The sequence below is a fragment of the Mustela putorius genome, unplaced genomic scaffold (genome assembly GCF_011764305.1).
Source record: "Mustela putorius furo isolate JIRA1106 unplaced genomic scaffold, ASM1176430v1.1 tig00000127_pilon_pilon_pilon, whole genome shotgun sequence".
Taxonomy (NCBI): domain Eukaryota; kingdom Metazoa; phylum Chordata; class Mammalia; order Carnivora; family Mustelidae; genus Mustela; species Mustela putorius.
In genome coordinates, this window is record NW_025421288.1 from 13291764 (window position 1) to 13312750 (window position 20987).

General features: G+C 62.8%; 1 protein-coding gene across 1 annotated transcript; it reads left to right on the forward strand.

The window, feature by feature from the left end:
- The first annotated feature begins 671 nt into the window (after nucleotides 1-671).
- LOC101694324 lies at nucleotides 672-8125 on the forward strand. The gene is made up of 4 exons (XM_004759612.3): nucleotides 672-1067; nucleotides 1478-1746; nucleotides 2857-3114; nucleotides 3744-8125. Exons 1-4 carry the CDS (start codon nucleotides 672-674, stop codon nucleotides 3832-3834), a joined length of 1014 nt encoding a protein of 337 aa, XP_004759669.1. The 3' UTR covers nucleotides 3835-8125.
- Nucleotides 8126-20987: the final 12862 nt, after the last annotated feature.

Here is a 20987-nt window from a genome sequence, read left to right on the forward strand (position 1 = left end):
GGTATTCTAGCCCACGCCGGGATGAACACCCCTGAGCCATCATCTTTGTACCCGGTTGGAACATTTCCTTCGCCTAAGTTCCCAGAAGTAGAAATGCTGAGTCAAAGGCGATGCGCTTTGACATTTGGACGTGAATTGAGAAATTGCCCTCGGGAAGGTCGTCCCATGAGCGCTCCCCCAACATCGCCCTGGCTTCGGTGGTGTGGGTAACCCGGGCAAAGCAGCCGTGTGCCCAGATTGGAGGCTCACCACACTCCCTACCCTACCCTGGCTCCTTCTCACGGGGTTGGCAGGTGTGTGCCTCCGATCTTCCGGGGGACCCTTGGATGAAGGTGACCTTGAGATCCTGCCCTCTCCGGACTGCAGGGAGGAGCAAGAGCCTTCACAGCTACCGGGAGATGCTTAAGTTCAAGTTCAGCAACAGCGACCGCCTGCGGACCTCTCTGGGGGGGGGACGAGACGCAACCCCTCACCCAGACGGACGGAGAGAGCTCAGCCGCCAAGTCTCCAGACGTCTGGGAGAGCTTGTCGGGCGGGCAGCCCTGGAGCTCCCGACATCAGCTGACAGCGTGGTTGCCCGATTTAGCGAATAAAAATACAGGATATCCTGTTAAATTTGAATTCAGATACACGACGAATAACTTTCAGTGTGCCCCAAATAATCGCATCGGATGGAGAACTGGAGAAAGCGTATGCTTCTCTCCCACGGGGACGCGGCCACACCTCACTGCGCCCTTTATTGGACAACCTTCGCTGGCAGACCGGGGGCCTTTGGGAGCAGTGAGCCCCGTGGAGAAGTCCTGGGCTCTGGAGTTAGCTGGATTCGAGTTCTGGCCTTCTGTACCTCTGCTAGCGGTGCACTTGGAGATGAATTACCGACCTCCCCGCTCCTCAGTTTCCCTGTCTGTCAATACGAGGGCGAATATAGCATCAACCTCACGAGGGGACAGTGGACGGTGAACGCATGTCGTCATCGGAACGTGGTCTGCTTTCGACCAGACGGAAGCAGAACCAAGCCCCCGGCCCTGGCAACGGGGTGTTCGGAATCCCGTGAATGGCGACATCCGGTAGGAGCAGAGCTGGGGGCCGCGAGAAAGGAAGGGATATTCCCACGAGGCAGGAATGCAGAGACTGAGAGTTCTGGGTTCTGACACCAGGAAGGAGCCAGAAATGAGGTGGCCTCCATCCCACGTGGGGCAGACGCTGGAACTGAGGCTCCCGCGGAGCCAGGGTTCTCGCTCGGGCAGAGGGTGCGGGAGCCCGATCTGCCTACTGCGCCGGGGGGCGGGGAGGTGAGCTCACCCTGAAACCTGGTCGCAGGCACAGCACTGCCGCAAGTCCTTGGTCAGAGCACCCGTCTCCGGCGGCTTGTTCCTCTTCCAGGAAACGGAGGGAAGCTCAGGGTGATGAGCGCGGCTGGGGTCTGGTTATTTTCCTCATTTGTTTTTAATTTTTTCTGCCTTTCTGCCTTTCTCAGATTTGGGAAGAGGGAGAACAGGGTTCCGAAAGGCCCTCTGCTTCCCCACACCGTCTGCAGGGTTGTGTCCCTCTCCCACCTTCTTGGGGCGGAGCCAGCGGCCACACCCCTACCCGTGCCCGGCTCCTACCTGTGCCCGGCTCCCCTTCCTGCTCAGCCCTTCGGGGTGTGGTCCCGCCGCAGGCCCTACATGCACCTTGTTCAGCCGCGAGGATCAAGCCCAGGCCGGGAGAGCACGGACGAGGGCCCGGGGGCCTTCGAAGCCCAGCGTGAGCGTGGAGGGGTCGGGGCGCCAGGGTGGGGGCTGGAGGGCCTGCGGTGGGGCGGGGGCGCAGAGGCAGCGGGGCTGGTCCCGAACACCCTGCCCCCGGCTGCCCCTGGGGCGAATCCCTCTGTCCACAGTAAGACATTCACACCGGTTCCCACCTGGCTCTCAGGCTTGGCTCCGCAGTCCCAGGATCCCAGGATCCCCCCCAGCACTCCCCCTGCGCGAGGAGCCCCGTCTCCCCCTGTGTCAGTGCCGGTCAGACGTGCTGGCTTGTCCCCGGGTCCGTTCACGTCCACGGCCTCACCGTCCGTAACCGTGTGCCGACAGCACTGTGCTCCGGATGGACGCGCAGGGTGTTTGCACGCTTGCCGTGGCCGCTGCCGCAGGGACCCTCTCCGTGGGACTGTGGGCGAGGGGTTGGGGGCAGAACCGCCCGGTCACGGGATGTGCAGTCTCAGCTCCACTAGGAAAGGCGGATATTGCTTCCCAAAGTGACCCACCCATTCCCTCCACGAAGACGCTCTTCCCTCCTCCACGTTCCTGGGAGCACGTCTGGGGACTTGGACTCGGTGGAACTCCAGGGCAGGAAAGGGCAGGTGTTTGGGAAGCATCAGGGGGCACAGGCGGGCAGCAAGGGCAGGTGAAGCAGGGGGGGAGGGGGCAGGGCTTCCCGGCTTTCAGCTGTGGGCCCTGGGAGCCCCTGACCTTGCTGAACCTCACCTTTGCCATTTGCAAAGTGGGAGAACCATTCCTAACCGGCCCCCTCCCTGGGGACTCAAGAGGCTTCCGATGCCCAACTGGCCTTGGAAGTTTCTGGATGGCACAGACATGGAGGGTGCATGAGTGCCCTGCACGTGCCCAGGACGGGAGAGGGCTCTGGAGAGAGGGAGTCAGGCCTGGTTCACTAGATAAGCCAGGGGTCTGCAAATGGTAGCCCACAGCCAATTCCGGCCCGCTGTCTGCTTTTGTAAATAAAGTTTTATTGGCAGGCAGCCATGCCCATTCCTATCCATGTTGCCGCTGACGGCTTTGCTTTTCAGCCGCAGACTGGGTAATTGCAACAGAGAGCGGGACACACGCCGCCAAGAATACTTACTATCTGGCTCTTTAGGGAAAATGCTTACCAGCCGTTGAGGAAAACGACGAAACAACTCAGATCCGTGATGGCTCCGTGCTGGTGGAGTAACAGGCCGTGTGCTGGTGCTGGCCTCGGCAAGGAAGAAAGCACACGAGCCTCTCTGCCCTCATGGAGCTCACATCCTCGTCGAGACAGAAGGACAACGAGCAAGAGAAACAAGATCTGGGACCCAAGGGATCAGGAGGACAATTTAAATGAAGTGGTCCAGGGTGACCTTCCTGAAGACTTAAGGTGAGGGGAAGGGCCACATGGCTGTCTGAGCAAGGAGTGTTCCTGGGCAAAGGCCCTGGGGCAGGAGCGTACTTGGATTTTGGAGACGGAGCAGGGCGGCAGGGCGCTGGCGAGTAGCGGGAGACAGGACGGACGGTGGTGGCGGTCACTCCGGGGGGGGACTGATGTGTTCACTCTGCGGAAATGAGCAGCCACGGCGTGTGTGGAGCAAGAGGCCGCAGGGTCTGGTGTAGACGCATTAGGATCCCAGGGTGCTGTGCGGAGAAGGGCCGGGGGGTGGGGGTGAGCCCTGAGTCAGGGCCAGGCTCCAGGCAGCGGGGGACCGGACGGTGGCCGTGCCGAGAGGCCGTCAGCTTCTGGAAGCAGGGCTTGCTGGACTCACACCCAGAAGTGGAGGTAAGAGACGAAAGGGCTCCAGGACGATGCCGGACCCGTCCCCTTCCTGTTTGATTCCCTGCCTCTTCCGCCTCGTCCTCCCCGGCTTCCTCCTCGGGAAGCCCCTTGAGGGAAGGGGTCATCTTGTCTGTCACTGCGCCCACCGCCTCCCTGCCCACAGAGGGCCCGCGGCCGGCGGCTCTGGAATAAATGGATGAGCAAGGCGCCCGTGGCACAGTCTCTTGCTTCCTCAGGGAGCGTCACGGGGTGACCCCAGATTCCTGTGTCGGAGCCCTGACCCCCAGCACCCCAGGATGGGACCATATCTGGAGATGGGGACTTTGAAGAGGTGACCAAGGTAACACGGGGTCACCAGGGTGGCCCTGATCCCGTGCGACCAGGGTCCTTACAGGAAGAGGCGATCAGGACACAGACCTGCGTGGAGGGGCGACCCCGTGAGGACCCAGGGGGAGCACGGCCGTCCGCACACCAGAGCGAGGCCTCAGGGGGACCCCCTCCTGCCCGCGCCGGCATCCCAGGCGTCGGTCTCCGGGACCGGGGCTGGGCGTGTCTGCCGTGTGAGCCCCGTCTGGGGCGCCTGGCCTGGGGCAGCTCCAGCAAACGCACGCAGTGGGGGTATCCCCGCAAAGTGAAGCAGGGCGCGCCCTCGCGAGGGAGAGAAGCACCGTGAAGGCACAGCACGACCGGGGCTCCTGGGACGTGGTGGCTGCGCTGGGGCCTGACCCCGATCTCCCGGGGCCCACCCCCGTCCTGGGGACACTGGGCTGGGCTATGGACGGCAGGTATGCAGCCTCGGGGGTGATGGCAGGCTGGAGGCCCGGCTGTCCCTGTTCACTCGGCTGCCACCCAGGCCCTGGCCCCTTTCCAAGGTCGGGGGACCCAGGCTGGGCTCCCTGTGCACTGCTCCCAGCAGCTCCTTCTGCCCTGGGAGGGGCACATCAGGCCCTGAGGCTCCTCCTGGCCCCACCCCTTGGCACAGCCGTGGGTGGGGTGGGCGGGGGGGGGCACCTTAGCACGTGGCCAGGCCCAACGCTCTTCCAGCGGCAGCTTCCTCCGGGTGCGTCTGTTTCCTGCAGTTCCCGCAGCTTAGCCCGCGGGGCCGGCCCATCCCATTCCCCTGTCGCCAGCCTCCACCTCTGCTGGGTGGGCCAGCACCCCCGTGCCCAGGCTGGGTGGGCCCTCGGTCCCCTACAGGGTCTGTCTGTCCCCCAGACCACCCAGAACAGCACAGGTGGGGACCGAGGCCGTGGGACCTGCTAGTTTCTGGTTCTCTGCCCGCCTGACCCCGAGGAGGGAGACGCACATTCCCAGTGTGATCCGCTGGCCCGGGGCCGAGCTGCCCCATGAGGGATGACATAATGTCCTGCAGAGGCCACGCGGAAAGGGCAGGGCTCTCCCTGCACCCCCGGGGACTCCCATGGCCAGGGCCTTTTCCCAGAGACCCTTGGGGCAGCGATGGGGACCCTCCAGGGTGGGGGACAAGTGAAGCGGTGGCCTGTTGGGATATGCAGTGTGGCCTGGGCAGTCAGGGACCCACAGTGGACCCATTGCCTCCCACGGAGCGGGCAGGGCCTGGACTGACATTCCCTGAGCTCCTCAGGCCACAGCCAGGGAGGCCACGCTTTGTGGGGCCTGTGCTGGCGGGGGTTGACCTGCAGACTCGCTTTCCTGAAAGGCCAGGAGGAGCCTCTGCCAGTGACCGGGACGCTCTCGTCCTCCTGCAGTCGGAGCAGGGCTGGGCGCCGGCGGGGTCAGGAGCTGCGGCCGGTGAACCGCTAGGGGCCATCGGAGTGTCGGCAGCCGCGCCCTGAGCAAGGAAACCGGGCCGGCCGGAGACCTGTGGCAAGTGCCACGCTCAGGGCGAGCTTCCTCCTCCCCATCATCATCATCGTCGTCCTCGTCGTCATCCAACCTTGGACCTGCCACACACCGGGCCACCTGTCCCCTCCCTTCCCCGAGACCGTCCCCAGGCGCATCCACCGCCCTCCTGCCCACCCGCCGGGCTGCGGAGGACAGAGAGGCCAAACCCGGCTGGAGCTACGACACTGGGCATCGAGCTTGGGGCACCAAGAACGGGCCCGACACAGAGGACACTGGGGCGCCTCTACCGGGCCCCACCCTGCATCCTCGGGAGGGGGGCGCTGCCTCCCACAGCTCACCCGATGGGCTTGGGGCCCACCAGCTAGTGAGGGGGCCCTGAGCCTCAGGGCCGTGGCTGCTGGCTAGGAACCTGAAGCTAGAGGAGGGCAGGGCTGTGCCAGGGCCGGAGAGAGACGACGCAGCGGCAGGATGGAACCCCGGCCCCCGACTCTTCAGACAAGACCCCTTCCTCCAGGAAGCCCTTCTCCCCCAATCCACTTGCTCCTCACGTGAACAAGGTCCAGAGCCTCACGCACACTCTGGGGACACGGGGATGTGGAAGCTCTGGGGGAGCAGGCCAGGCGGGTGGACGTAGGGAGGCAACCCCGGCCACCCTGCGGGGAAGAACCCACAGTCTGGACCGAGACACCCACCGCGGAGGAGACAGGACACGCTGGAGGGCACGTTCCTTCCCCCGCTCTCCTGCAGGGCCTGGCTGTGCCGAGCGCCAACTCCCCAACCCCCCCCCCCGCACCCCTGCCTGCGAGGCCACTGGGAGCCCATGCAGGGGAGGAAGTGGCCGCAGAGTGAGGTAGCCCTTTGCAGAGGGACCCCGCCCTGCCGGCCAGGCGCTCCCGCTGCAAGCACACAGGGGCCCCCAGCTGCCCTCGTACCCTGACCCTGGGCCCAGCCCGGCTCCCGGCAGGGGCTTCCCTGGAGTATGTGCCCACCGGCCGGCCGGACGAGCGCGAGGATGAACCAGAGCGCAGCTCGGAGGGTGCAGGGGGCGGCGGGTCCGCCATCGGTCACGTGGCCGGCGAGCGGCGAGCCGGAGGGGCTGGTCCGAGTCCTGCAGCCACAGTGACCCACGGCGACAACCTCTTCCTCACGTCCTCGCTGGCGCTGGGCTCTCTCCGAGCAGCCTGGAGCCGTCTCCACTGGCCCCACCCGGGGTGGCCTTGAGGATCTCCGAGTACTGTGGTGGGAGGGTGTCGGCGAGCCCCAGGAGGGTGCTGTGGGGTCTGGGGAGCACTGGGGTGTCTCCTCCTGGCAGAGCGTGGGAAAGGGGGCCAGAGGGCTTTGTGAGCCCAGTCGGGGCCCTGCCTGCAGATGCCTGTGATCGCCCTTGGGGACAGCCTTCAGAGGTTCCCGGATCGGGGAGAGAAGCACCCCGTCCCCTGGGGTCCCGCGCACGTGAGCAGCCACGAGTCTCAGGGGTGGTCGCATTGTCCCCAAAGGCCTGGGAGGGGAGGAGGTCGTCCCACGTTCACCCCTGGGCCAGCTGGTGGGCAGTGACTGCAGGGTGTAGCGCGGGGGAGGGCTCGGGGGCGGCGGAGTGGGTGAGCACAGACGGGCCGGCCCCGTGAGGCAAGGGCGCTCTGCAAAATAGCTCCTCCCGCTCTTCAAAATGTCAAGGTCATGCGGGGACAAAATACGGCTGAGGAACTGGTCCAGACTCCGAGAAACTAGAGAGACGGGACAACTGGGTCTGAGCGGGGCCTGGCCTGGGTCCCGCACGGGCAGAAAAACAGCCAAACAGAACCGAGTTTGAACACGGGTGGTGGACTCGCTCCTAACACCGTATCGGTGCCTGGTGTCGAGGGCCTGTCCCGGGTTGTGTAAGGGCATGTGCTTGTTCTCAGAAATGCACCGAAGTGTCTGGCAGCCTCCAGTGTACTCTCAAATGATCAGGGGGAAAATGTGCGTGTACACAGGCTTGCGTGTAGCACGCAGAGACCACGTATGTGCACATGTGTTACGTGCGTGGAGAGAAAGCGATAGTGTGAGTGTGGCCAGCACGAGCCCTTGGGGAGCTGGGAACAAGGGGTCTAGAGTTTGGGGAGGGGGCTCCCCTCCATCCGGCAACTTGTCAGCAAATGGGAAAAGATGTTAAAGTAAAATGCCGCGAAAGGAAGGAAGGAAGGAAGAGGGTGTGGTTTTCACATGCACACTCCGCCCGTGGGACCCACCTCAACCTGTCCCCTCCCTGTCACCTGGACGCTTGGAGGTGTCACCGTCACTATCTTATCGGCTCTGCCTCTGAAATGTCCCCCCAGGGGGACTCCTCTAGATGGGGATGCCGAGCCTCCAAAGGCTCCTGCTGGCCATTGTCTGGGAGCCGTCAGACCTGCTGCACCCTCACGGCCTGCGGGAGGTGCGGGATGGGGACCGAGGGCCACGTCCGCAGTGGGCTCAGGCCAGGGACGAGGCAGGAGGGCAGGCTGGGGTTGGGGTCCGGTGGGGGGAGGGTCGGAAAAACTATGTAAACTTTGGGGCCAGCCAGAGGTGGCTGGAATCCCGGCTGCCCTGCCCGGTGGCTGAGGCCCCACCCCCACAGCCCCTGCCCCCTCTCCCCTGCCCCATACACAGAGGGTGCCTCGAATGGGTCTGTTCGAGATGGCACACGACTCCCCACTGGGGGCTGAGCCGGAAAGAGAATTCTCTGGATAAAAATCTGCACGTGGAGCACCTGGGGGGCTCAGTGGGTTAAGTGTCTGCCTTCGGCTCAGGTCATGATCCCAGAGTCCTGGGATCCAGGCCCGCATCCGGCTCTCTGCTCAGCGGGGAGCCTGTTTCTCCCTATCCTGCCCCCCACCCCCACCGCTTGTGTTCTCTTTCTCTGTCAAACAAATAAATAAAATCTTTAAAAAAATAAAAATAAAAATCTGTGTGTAATCCGATTCCCTTCTCCACTTAACAAAGGGGACCCCGGACCTTTGTTACCTGAGCCACTTACTCTCCTATTTACTGGGGTCCCAGGGGACCGTGTCAACCCCCCCCCCGCCACCTCCAGGGTTGAGCGTGAAATGGTGAAATGGTGCCGGGTGGGGGAGTCGCACTCACAACAGAAGTCAGATACCCAAGCAGGGGTGGGCGTGCATTTGGGGGCTGAGGGGGGACAGTGTCCTCTGCGGCCTTCAGCAGCCCTGAGGATGGCGTCACACACCCCAGGGGATGAGGGTGACCGGCCAGGCCCAATTTGTGGGGACTGAGGGGGTTCCCAGATGTGGGACTTTCACAGCCAAGCCCGGGAAAGTCCAGGGCTGACCAGGACAAGCTGTCACCCTACTAGAAGCAGCGGGGAGCAGGGCGTAGGGCAGAAAGACAGACGGGGATTAGCCTGGAGCGGACGTGGAGTTCCAGGACAGAGAATGGGGACCTCCCTGATGACGAGGGACCCTGGGAGACTCCAGACAGGGTGCTGGGGGTGTTAGGGGCAACGTTTCTGGAGTAACTGACATTTCTTCAGCCCCAACAGGCGTGGCCAGCCTGAATCCTCACACCTACAGTAGCAGGGGACCACTGTGAACTCCACCTCCTTTTCAGAGCAAGGGATGTAGCTCTGGAGAGCAGGTGTGACGTGCTTATCTATGGTGGACCGGGACCTCCAAGGGTGCCTGACTCGTGCCCCTTGTCCTGGGTCACTGCTGCTCCCACCTTCCTGCACACCCTCCTAGTGAGATCCCCAAGGGGGTCTGCTTCCCTCGGGGCTTTGACACACAAGATGCAAGCTCCTGGACCCCGTGGGAAAGAACCAAGCTCAAGGGACGTCCAGACAATGACAGGAGGAGTTTCAGGCACGGGCTCTTTCCACGGCCCACAGGCTGGCTGGTGTCACTCGGGCGGGGGTGGACGGAGGCACACATGAAGGAGAGCCACGGGCAGAAAGCTACAGAACCATCTCCGTCGGATGTAAGGACATGGTCATATCCTTACAGGTGTCCCCCTGCCGCCGCCTGGCTCCTGGAGGTGGAGCCCACCCACAGGCTGGGTGGAGGGGTCAGGGCCTACTCGGGAGCCAGTTTGCCGGTGGCAGTGATGGTTGCAGGGAGCTTCCTGTCCGTGCATCCCAGCAAGACCCATGTGGCATGCAGAGGCCCTGGGCTGAGCTCTGAATTCGGGGGTGAGGAGGACGAAGCCCCTCGAGGAGCACACGGCTTGGTCAGGCACAAACACCCAGCTGACAAGGGAGACAGCTTCCAGGGCTCTGTGCTCAGCTCCAGCACACCTCGGGTCACCGCAAGTCGAGGCCCTGGTGAAGGCACGCCTCCCAAGGGGAGGTGTAAGCAACACGACATTCACGGCCTCTGACCCCACTCGAAGGTCAGACAGACACGGGGAAGAGCTTTCAGCCTTCTTTTCTTCATCGGCAAAATTAAACAAAAATCCTTCTCCGGGGCAGTGCTGGGAGGATGAGAGGGGCTCTGCTCCGAAGACCCATGCGTCACCTCCTGCCCACCAGGTCCCCAGGTGTGCAGCCGTGGGACCAGCCTGACGCTGGTGCTGCCGGAAGTGATGCTGGAGGAAAGGCTGGAGCTGATGCTGGTGATGCTGGAGGCGATGCTGGAGGTGATGCTGGAGGCGGTGATGGAGGTGATGCTGGAGGCCATGCTGGAGGTGATACTGGAAGTGATGCTGGTGATGCTGGAAGTGATGTTAGAGGTGATACTAGAGGTGTTGGAGGCGATGTTGGAGGTGACGCTGGAAGCAATGCCGGAGGTGGTGACGAGAAGGAGGAGGAGAATCTTCGCCCGGCACAGAGTAGGTGCTCATACCAGGTGCTCTTCTAGCTTTTTGTTAAGTTCTCGTTCCTTCTTCTTGAAGCACATGCTGAGAGATCATCAAGCTCCCGGAGGTCAGCGTCCCCGGAGGGGCCTCCCCAGGCTCTGCGCACTGGGGGGGCAGATCAGAGACTTGCTTTCTCCCTGGCACTGCCGCGGAGCCTCTGTGGGTCTCAGTTTCCCCACCTCTGAAGTGGGAACCGTAATCAGGCCCAGCTCGTCCGTGCCTGACAGCCAACGAGGTGATGCGGCAGGAAAAGCCCCGGGAAGCCTGCCTGACGAACACGGCCCAGTAAATACCAGCTGTTCCCAGTCTCCGAGGATCCAGATCAGGAGGCCAATTCTTGATCAAACCTGATGCACCGTCCCCAGCCGGAGAGGCTTGTGCAAGGGGCCCTGGTCACAACCGCCTGGAGCCGGCTCAGTGAGAGCCCAGACCCCACAGGCAGGGCCCTGCCAGGGTCCCCCGGTGAGGCAAAGGCCGAGGCCTCTCCTGCCCCCCGGCTCCCTCCTCCCTGCCGGTGCGGCGGGCCCGGAGCCTCTGCTGGGCAGGCTCCGCGGAGGCTCCTGCTTCCTGCTCTGCCCCATTAGGCACAGACGCCGTCTGTCTGTCCCAGCTTCCCGGTGGCCGGAGGGTGTCTGCTCAGCTCCCCACACACAGGCTACACCTTGTTCACGGAGGCGACCCTGTCTGGGGTCCCTCTCTGTCCAGGCCCGTCTGTCTGAACTTGGAGAGCAGGCGATGTTTCCGCTGCTCCGGGCTGTTTGTTGATCTTTCCAGAGCCCACGGAGGGGCCCTGGGTGGCTCTGCCTAGAACCAGAGGGGCTGTGTGGGGGCCGCCCTCGGGCTGCCGGGGAGCCAGACCACACTCGGGCCTGCAGACGAGGCCACAGGCAGGCCAGCTCAGGGGTGACGGGGCGTGGGGCTGTGGAGGCTGGACAGCCACATGGACACATTCCTGGGGCACCTTCTCGCAGCCTCACAACCTCCCTGGTCCTTGAAGCTCCTTCTCAGAGCCAGGGGAACCGGAGCGCTGCCTCCAGCAAGATTGCCGCCCCCCCACCGCCCACCAAGGGGAGCGCGGAGGAGCGCGGAAGCCTTGGCATGCCTGGTTCACCCTCATGGCTCTCAGGCCAGGATGCCCAGAGCTTCTGGCCACTGGCATGCCCTGGCCTGATGCCGTCGAGCTTCAGACCCCAAGGAAAGCCACCCAGCGAGGGGCGGCCGGTGCCAGGCCCACAGACCCTGGGCTGCCATCGTGGAACCCGGGGCTTGTCGGCAGGGGCCCGGCGACCACAAACACGAGCCTGTGGCCTTTCAGGGACAGAGGACAACTTGGCTTCCTGGCTCGGGACGGCTTCTAGTTGTCCCCGTCCCAAACTGCCACCAGACTGCCACGAGAAGAGGACACCCATCCCCCAGGCCCCGTGGGTGGTCTCAGAGTCAGTGGGGGGAGGGCTGAGCGCGGGGCACTTTATTCATGTCAGGCCCGTAAGGCTCATCCCCCGAGAGCCCTGAGTGGGGCGCGGGGAGAAGGGAACTCAGCGTGCGGGATCCATGAAGAAAAATGGGCGGGGGGCGGGGGGGTGGTCTAGGCCACAGGGGTTGTGGTGCCGGCGATCGGGAGAGGGTCCAGCCTGGGAGGCAGAGGCCCACCTGCCTGGGACGAACAGCACCCAGACTCGAGACTGCCCACGGCTGCGGGGGGCGGGGGGCTCAGGCCACCGTCTGCAGAACAGAGGCCTTAACAGCCAAGCCTGGGGAGGCTCCATCCACCCGCTCTCAGGTGTCAGGAGGCGGCCACCGCCCGAGTGCGGGGAAAGCCGTGGGAGAACAGAGGGAAGGCAGGGAGGACCAGATCGCAGTAGAAAGAAAGGGTTGTCCTCGCCTGAGAGTCCGCCTCGGGGGTACATGCGGGGGCGGGCCCTCCGCAGAGAGCTCTGGGGCCAGCACTCAGATACCAGGCTCTCATTTACCGGCGGCGTCCTGGGTGCCCCGGGGGTTCCAGCTTGCAGCTGGGACCCTGAGGCACAGGACAGCCCAGTGAATCCCCCAGCCTCCCCCTACACCCCGCAGGCAGGAGCAGGGTGGCCAGACCTCCAGGCCGGCCCCCAGGACTCCAGGCACCCCCTCCCTGGGCTCTCCTGCCTTCAGGCCTGAGGGTGGCCACCCGGCCCTCTGCCCTGAGTGTCCCCAAGCGAAGTCCATGGGCAGGGTGTTCGGGAGGCCCCCTGGAAGCTGTCACCCCAACCCGCGTGGCGTTGTTCGTCTGTGTTGGCAAAGGCACATGGACACCCGATGTCGAAGCTAACACGGGCCTCCGCGTTCCCCAGGAAAGGTTGGAGTCTTCCTTTTATTCCTGTCCTTTATTCGTGCACGTCCTGATACGCCGTCAGAAGGGATTGTGTTCAGGAACCGGCAACTGCCTTCCAGGGGAAGGAGAAGGCTCTGCTGCCCACCCAGGAGAAGGTGCACCGGGGTCAGGACTGGCTGGGAACGGGGCGGGCTCCAGGGCTCCCTGTTCAACAACGAGCAAGGGTCTCAGGACAGAGCAGGGACCCCCACACAACGCCCCCCAGCAGGGCCTTGTGCCCCGCTCCTGGGGAAGCCAGCCCTGCCAGGGCGGGTGTGGGGAGGGGAGGCACCAACCCTCCCCCGCTCCGGCTCCGGCTCCGGCTCCGGCTCCGGCTCCGGCTCAGGCTCCGGCTCCGTTCCCACGCCGGAGAGCGGAGCGCAGCCGGAGGAGGGAAGACAGCGTGGCCGTGGTGCGGGGTGAGCTGGGACTCAGCCTCGTCCAGGCTCGTCCAGGACGGCCGCCACCGAGAGCGGGGTCGTTGTCGGGGTGCCCAGACCCTGGCTCGGTGCCCCCAGTAACAGGAATGACCCCAGGAGGAAAGTCGTCCTCTTGCTGTGGTCGCGTGGGGCAGGGTGGATGCCGGGGCACCAGGCCCCCGTGGGGAGTGGGGAGGCCACCGTGGGGTCCGGGCCACGTCGCCACGGACCATCCCGCCACTCTCCGGGACTTCGGGGGCACCCAGGGAAGAACGAAGCATACACACATGGCTCCAGGTGTGGGAATGGAGTCCCACCCGCGGTTCATTTGTTCGCTGGTTTGTCCGTTCATTCATTCATTCATTCGCTGAAGGCACAGTGAGCACGCCCGTGTGCCGGTGCCCGCTGGGGATCCCCGATCCAAAGCCCCCCACCTCCGTGAAGCTCTCCTTGCTGAGGGAGCACCAAGGAGCACCAGGCCGCCTCTCTCTCCCCTAACCCCGGCCCCACGTGCCTCCTTGGAGCCTGGACTCAAAGGTGTCTGGGCAGCCGTCCCCTGAGTGCACACTCCCTGCCCCCAGCTCTGCCCTTTTGTTCCCACTCTTCAAACCCTGCTGACTGCCTCCATGTCACTGTCCCACACCCTCGGCCTGGGGCAGGCCACCATCCCCTTTGACAGGACAGGACAGGACAGGACAGGACCCTCTCCCGATTCCTTCCAGCCTCACGTCCCTCCTCGGGGCCTCCACCCGCCCTTGGCTTCACCAAGCCAGAGACCAGCTCTGTGCTCTGGACCAGACCTTCCATATAACAGACCCCTCTTTCTTCTGCCTGGTCATGAGGACCCACTTGTGGGCCCAAGCATATAGAAATCAACTCCTGAGAGATGACAGACTCGACTGTGACAGTTTAAGAAGACACATAAGGAAACATCTTCATGACATTCGACTCGGCAATGATTTCTTCAATAGGATGCAGGAAAGTGCCCACCATAAAAGGAAATACTTTTAAATTAAGCTTTATGAAGATTATTAAGAAATTCTACTCATCACATGACACCAATAAGGAAGTGAAAACGTAACCCGCAGGGCCGGAGAAGCTCATTGCCGTACAAGAGTCTGACAACTATTCGTACCCGCAATATACAAAGAGCTCCTTCAAATCAATGACAAGTAAGGAAACACGGGCAGCGGGCTCGACACGCTGTATCCAAACTGCCACCATGCGTGTGAAAAAGCGTTCAATCCCGTCAGTTGTCGGGGACGTTCGATTCAAAACCACAGCCAGACACCGCATAGGCTTGTCAGAATGACTAAAACGAGAGCGAAGGTGGAGACAGATACTAATGAATGTGGGAGATGAAATGAAGGCTCTAGAACACTCACAGGGGGCCTGTGGGGCGGAGGTGAACACGGGGGCCGCTTTGAGACGCTGTCCTGTGAAATCTGCTAAAGCGAAGTCCATGATAACCCCCAGGCCGGCGGCTCACACCCCACACGTCCACCCTGCGTAACCGCTCCCTGTGCTCGTGGAAAGGCACACACACACGGTCGTTGGAGGCTGCACCGCTCCCAGTGATCCCACCTGGGTAGGACCCAGATGGCCACAGGAAAGGGATGAACACGTAACCTGTGGCATATGTGCCCAACTGAATACCATGTGGCCACAAGAACGGATGGCCCACGGGTCCGCGCGGCAGTGCAGATGGCTCCCGTGTGCGTAACGCCGAGTGGGAGATGGAAAGTCACGGAGGCGGTCCGTGCTGGGGCACACAGGTGCCTTGAACAGGCGGCGGAGGTCCTCAAGATGTTTCACGTCTTCGTCTGGGAACGAGCTGGGTGCTTGGGATTAGCTGGCCAAAACTCGGGGTGCGGGGCGCTCAGGCCTGGCCGCGTTCCTGGAAGTCTGGGTTACCCCGCCGACAGATGCCTCCCTGGCTTTCCATCCCAGCTCACGCGCAGCTCTGCCAGGATGCCCCAGAGCCCGAATCTCCAAATCATCTGCGACGCACAGTACTCTCTCTCCGGTAACCCCCACAGCCACGGCAGCTCACAGACCACTCCTGGGGCCCCTGGAGCCGACTTAGAACCGTCATCTGTCAGCAGGCGCATGTCTGTGGGAGGACACTGCCATTGCGCTGACCGAGGAGCACTGCGGTTAGGTGACAAAGGCGGGCTGTTGGACCTTTCCCCTTTTGTTAAGAATGGGAGCTACGTCTTTGCTGAAGGGGGTCACTCGGGGTCTTGGGAGAACATTACTTCCATTTTCTTTGCTGGGCACAGTGCAATAGCTTCGGAACGCCACCCTTTTAGGTCTAGCCCAAATTCTCATGTTCTCTAGCACTTTCTTAAGTCTGGACATCCAACAAAGCCATCGGTCAATGTCTGCCAATGTCCATGGTGTAAATTCCCACCCTGAGGGCCAATGGCAAGCTACGAAAGGGACATCAGTGAGCGCGCGGTGCAGGGGAGACGTGCCGTAGCTTGTCATTCTGTCTTTCCTCAAAGGGACACAGGAGACCACAAGGCCTTGGAGCATAGGTAAGAGTCAAATAATCAGGGAGTGATGAGTTTTGAGGACTTTGACATTTACTTTAGATCTGATTTATGCAACTGTAAGTTTGTATAACCTGATTTTCAAATAACGGCCACGGTTAACAGCCAGTTCTGAAAATTCCTGGGAACTCGGTAAGCAGCTCCTGGGAGCTGGTCTGGGCCCACCGCAGGGGGTGGGGTTGATCTTCTCCTCTCCCTGTTTCTCTGTCCAAACCTCTTCTTCCTCCTTGGATCCCATGCCCTGGGGCAGATGGTGCGGGACGTGGCACCCGTCCCCAGCCGGTGAGCTGCTGGAGCAGTGACCAGGACAGCCCACTTTCCTGAGGAGCAGGCGGGCCATGGGGCAGGTGCTCACTGGAGACACAAGGAGCCAAGGCAGAAGCCAGGGTGAGGCTGGGCCTGGCTTCTTGTCTCCTGGCCTCAAGGCCTGAGAGCTTTTCTCACCAGCACCAGCTTCATCCAGGAGAAAATAGGTTGATGTTGGTGACATCTCTCCTGTCTGAACCGTCCTACGGCCCCAGTCCCCGGCGGTCCTTCTCTCCTTTCCGTCTGTCTTCAGCATGGGCCGCAAGCCCTGCTTTCCCGCTGAGTCTAGGGGTGGTGGAAAGAGGGGACCCGCTGGACCCCTTCAGCCACATGCCTCCCATAACTTGTAGGAACCGGACAGTGACATGCCTGCGGTCGGAAGGAACAGAGCCAGGGGTCCGGTGGGGAGGCCGGGACGTGGGCTGGTACGGGTCAGACGATGACAGGAGGCGGGGCAGGAGGGGGAGGGGACACGGCGGGGGGGGGACGGTGCTGGGAGTCGGCAGGGGGTAAGGGAATGACAAGGGACAGGAAGGGGAGCGTGGTTCCTGCAGGGGGTCAGACAGGTGACCCAGAGCCGAGACCGGACAGCGAAGGGGGTGGACCCTATCCAGGGTACTCCCATGGCCTGTGGCCAACCAAGGGTCCCAAGGATCTCCAGGGTCTCATTCTAGACCCGAATCCCCAGAGCGGGGTGGGACATCGGGTTCTCGGGATCTCTGGGGTGGATGGTGAGCCAGAAAACGAGCTCTGTGCGGGGGCAGAATTTATTCACATCAACCAAGCAGCTCTGAACCCCCGTTCAAAGGCCTGGCTCCTGCCTGGAGAACAAGACCGCAGGGTCTCACCCCTTCCCTCCTGCCCCCTCCACCGCCTTCTGTGCTGGGGGCCAAACCGCCCTCAGAGGAGGGCAGGAGAGCAAGGTGGGGCGTCTGCTGGAGACAAAGAGGGGGCCCAGCACATTCCTCCGGAGACACCTGTGGAGGAGACAGGGCACCGGGCTTTGGTGGGGGGAGGGTCCGGGGGGGGTTAGGGAGGGCACTCAGGAAGCGGAGAGTGAGCTTTATGGACCCTCAGCGACTCTCACAGCAGCAAAGGATGCTGGGAATATCCCGAGCTGCCCATCACCGAAGGAGGCCGGGCCAGGGTACGCGGCTGAATCCCGTCTCCCGGCCCATCTGGGCCGAGCTGGCGAAGACACGGGCACAGGCTCTCGAGCACCCTGCTTCTCCACCCCCGGGGTCCCGAGAGGGGCCGGAACAGGGCCATCGCAGAGCTGTGAGAGGCCGCCGGGAGATGCCTGGCGGCCCCGTCGCCTAGCGACCGGCTTCCCGCAGCCCTGGCGGGCCCCTTGCTCTGGGCGCTGCCCACTCCTGACTCTGGCTATGAGCACTTTCGGTACCGTTCTGCATGAATAAGCGCCAGGCCTCCTGCCAATTGTCTCCCTCTTAAAAGGCAGCCCCAGCGAAAGGCCTTTTCAAGAGGGATCGCGCAGTGCCACCCAGGCTGGGCGGGCATTGTTGGGGGGCCGGGGTCCCGGCTTGGCGGCCGGGGTCAGGGGGCCACACAAAGCTTCTCGATGGCGGCTTCATGGGCTCGGCTGCAGCAGCCCTGTTTATTAATCAGCAAAACTCACGCCACCGTCCCCAGAAGGGAGATAGAGTGAAAAGGATGTCTTCTGAGGAGCGGCCTTTGAAGGCACAGTCCTGGCTCCTTCTTAAATTGAGTTTAAAGGGCTACGAAAACCCACAGGCAGCCAGGCATCCCCAGAAGCCCCTGGGCGGGGTGGGGGCCGGGGTTTGGATGCACCCCCGGCCACAGCGGGGTGGCTGGGCAGGTGCCCCTGGCTGGGGTGGGTGGAGGGCATGAGTCTCAGGGACACGGAGAGCGGTCCAGGCTGTCTTGGGTTTACATTTATGTAACACGCCCCCCACACCCCCCTATCACACATAGTTTGGTCCCAGTGGAATGACAGAGGACACGGACTGTCCCCCCTCAGCAGGTGGACATCAGGAAGAGAAGACGGGCGGGAGCTTCAGGTCTGGGCGGGGATGCTGAAGCGGGCCCAAGCCTCCGAGCCACAGAGGCCCAAGTCTGGCCCCCCCCCGGAGTACTGAGCCCCTCTCAGGCTCTCCCAGAGTGGACGGCTGTCCCCATGGACCCCTCAGCAGGGGCAGAGGCCTTGGCTCGTGTCTCAAGGAGGCAAGTGGGGGAGAGAAGCGACTCGTCTACACCAAGGGGCTCCCAGCCCCAGTGGCAGCTTGACCACAAACGCTGTCTCTGCCCACAACCCAAAGTGTTTGCAGGTGACACCGAGGACTTGCACTCCGGGATGGAGGGTGGTGTCTGGAGTTCGTTCTGCTTTACTCTCTCCACTTCCAGAGTTGTTTGCAATTCTCCACCGTGACCCTTTAAAGGCATTTGAATGACAGGTTCCCACAAAGTCACACCTCGTCAATCAATCCCACAGCCCACCGTGCCTGTGTCCGCACAGAGCCTGGTACCAGAAGGTTCAGAGCGACCTGGTTCTCCGCAGCCCGTCCGCGGACAGATGAGGCATATCCATGGGACAGAGTGTGACTCGGCGGCCAAAGAGGACAGGCCTCGGGTCCGCGCACCAGCACTGAGGACCCCGGGAAGCGTCGTGCTGGGGAAGGAAGAGAATATCCCTCACGGCTCCAGTTCCACAAAGTTCAAGAACAGACCAGGCTTATCTGGTCTGTTGGCTTATCTGGCCTGCGGTCAATGGGCTGACCCGGGAGCACAGGAGACTGAGGCTGAAGGACGCGTTCTCTGCCCTGAGCGGACCAGAGAGAGGCCAGGCAGCTGACACCTAGCAGCTCGACGTTCCCCTGCATGGAAACTGTCCCTGAATTTAAAATAATAATAATAAAATAAAAATCAGTTCTGATGGGTAGTTTGGGGGGGGCGAGGGAGGCATGGGGCAGACCTCCCGATGACGACCCCTGCCCGTGGCTCCAGGAGAAACTAAGGTCCCCACCGCCTGCTGTGTGCCCCTGGGTAGGTTACCTACCCTCTCTGTGCCTCTTTTCCACATCTGTAAAATGGAGTCACACTGGAGCCCAGACCTGGGCCCGGGCGCACACAGAATGTGTCCTGTAACCCTTCGGCCGCCTCTGCCAGCCTCTCCGCCGGCCCCGTGTGGGCATCGCCCCACAGTGAGCCAGAGCTTGTCTGATTTCAGCCTCCTCCGTGTTCCGTCTCTGCTCCGCAAGGCCCCAAAGACCCGCCGCCACCCAGAGGGATCCAGGGAGGGCCGGGTTCTGTGATGCCTGCCTCCACAGAGGCCTGTGGTCCATGCCAACCTTGTCCCTTTAGAGTTCATCTGTGGCCAGACTCAGATGTCCCTAGAGGTGACAGGGACGTGGTGTCCGTGGCCTGGAGAGCAACTGGTCCCAGGATAATGATGGAAATCCCAAAAGAATCAGGCTTGGTGGCCTGGGCCCCAAGCACCAAGGAGCTATCAGGTGGTCTCCTGGAGGAAGGGGGCAGGCCAAGCTGAGGGAGCCCTGGGCTGTGTGGAAGAAGGCGTCAGGCTCACAGCGTGGGGGCTCTCTGCCCCCATCATCACGGAGTATCTAGGCCAGGTCCCAGAGTCACAGTGGTATTCCTGTGAGGACCCTGTCAGCTGCTAAGGGGCAAAGTGGTTGAAATGGTGGGAAAACATAAAATTCTAGGGCTCCAGAAGGGAGTGGGTGGGCTTGTCAGGGGGCGCAATCTGGTCTGAGGCCCGGAGTGCCCTCAAGGGGGAGGAGTGGTGAGGTGCAGAAGCGGGAAGTGGATGAGGATCCCAGAGACAGAAAACACCATGCAAAGGCCCTGGGGTAGCCTGGGACACAGCTCACCTGAGGCTCTGAAAGCAGACAGGAGGCTGGAGAGCTCCACAGACGGAGTGTGGCCTTTCAGGGGGGCTGTGGGGGGCAGCTGGGGAACAAGTGGCTACAGGGTGGCCTGGCTGGGATTCCCCCAAACTGCCTGCCCCAGCTGTCTTGTACCCTACCCAGGCCTCTCCCCCGGCCTGCAGCCCGAGCCGTGCGGAAGGGGAGACTCTGGCAGGCCAGCCACGGCCTCTGCCCTTCTCTGGCCCTGGGAAGGGAGGCTGCTTCCCATCCCCCAGAGGGCCTCGGGAGCCTGGCGGAGGAAAGCTGTGGGAAAGAGCACAGTCCCCCGGGGCTCTGACTTGATCCTGGCGGCTCCCTGCACCAGACAGAGATCTTGAGCCCACACTGAGCGGCCCCTGGGACAGGGTCGGAGCAGGGTCTTGCCACCTCCCTCCCGGAGCCCCTCTACAGGGGGCAGTGGCAGAGCAGGGTGCGGCGTGGGCTCCCCTGCAGGCCAGGAGACAGAGGGGGCAAGGGCAGGTTCAGGCCCAGGCCCCTCGACAGCGAAACGGGGTGTTCTCCGTGCGAGTCCCGCAAGGCGCGGTCCCAGGCGGCCTTGGGAAGTCCAGGATGGGCCTGGCTCACGGTTCAGTCCCTAATCACGCACTTGCTGCATCCTCTGATGCCTGCCGGTCCCTCCCCTGGACTGGAAGCTCCACGCGGGCGGGGACGTTTGTCTTTTTGACAGGCAGGAAGAAAGGCAAGGGGTCCTCCGAGGGGTCATCTGCCCCTCACGCACAAGCGGGCGGGAGCCAAGGGCAGCTGGCCGCATCTGGAAAAGGCAGGCGAAGTCGCGTGGGAGTGTGGGGGAGGCTGGGGGCCCTCGCTCCCCGTCTGCTGACCCCTGCCTCTTAGAGCCATGCTCCCCACCCCCACCACGGCAGAGAACAGGGCTCCAGGGGGCCAAGGCAGAACCTTGACTGGTGCCCTTAGCGACAGGACCATCCAGGGAAGGCTGGGTCCTGGGGATGGACCGCGGGATGGAGGGAGCCAGAAACCCCTGTGCCCCTCCTGAACGTCCTTCTGATACCCGTTACAGCGGGGCGGCTAGCCCTGCTGGCTCCTAACGTCCTCTGCGACGCTGCTCTGGGGCCCTGGGTCCTCCCTCCTGTCCTGCCCCCACCCAGCAGAGCTCTAACCTGGTGCCCAGGCTCGGCAGGCATCTCTTTTGCCCCTGGAAAGCCCAAAACAAGGAGCCCAACAAACTCATTCTTAAAAGCCAAAGGTGCTCAGGAACAAAAGAATGACCCTCGAGGGCATCTTCCAGAAACCTGCCGGAGCCCCGTCCCTGCACAGTCCG

What these genes read in the sequence shown, in the direction of transcription:
- LOC101694324 (XM_004759612.3), top strand. Translation starts at nt 672, where the DNA reads ATGGAGAACTGGAGAAAGCGTATGCTTCTCTCCCACGGGGACGCGGCC. An exon ending in CCCGTGAATGGCGACATCCG is followed by an intron (nt 1,068 to 1,477) that starts GTAGGAGCAGAG and finishes TGCCTTTCTCAG; the next exon opens with ATTTGGGAAGAGGGAGAACA. An exon ending in GGGGGCCTTCGAAGCCCAGC is followed by an intron (nt 1,747 to 2,856) that starts GTGAGCGTGGAG and finishes CTGGCTCTTTAG; the next exon opens with GGAAAATGCTTACCAGCCGT.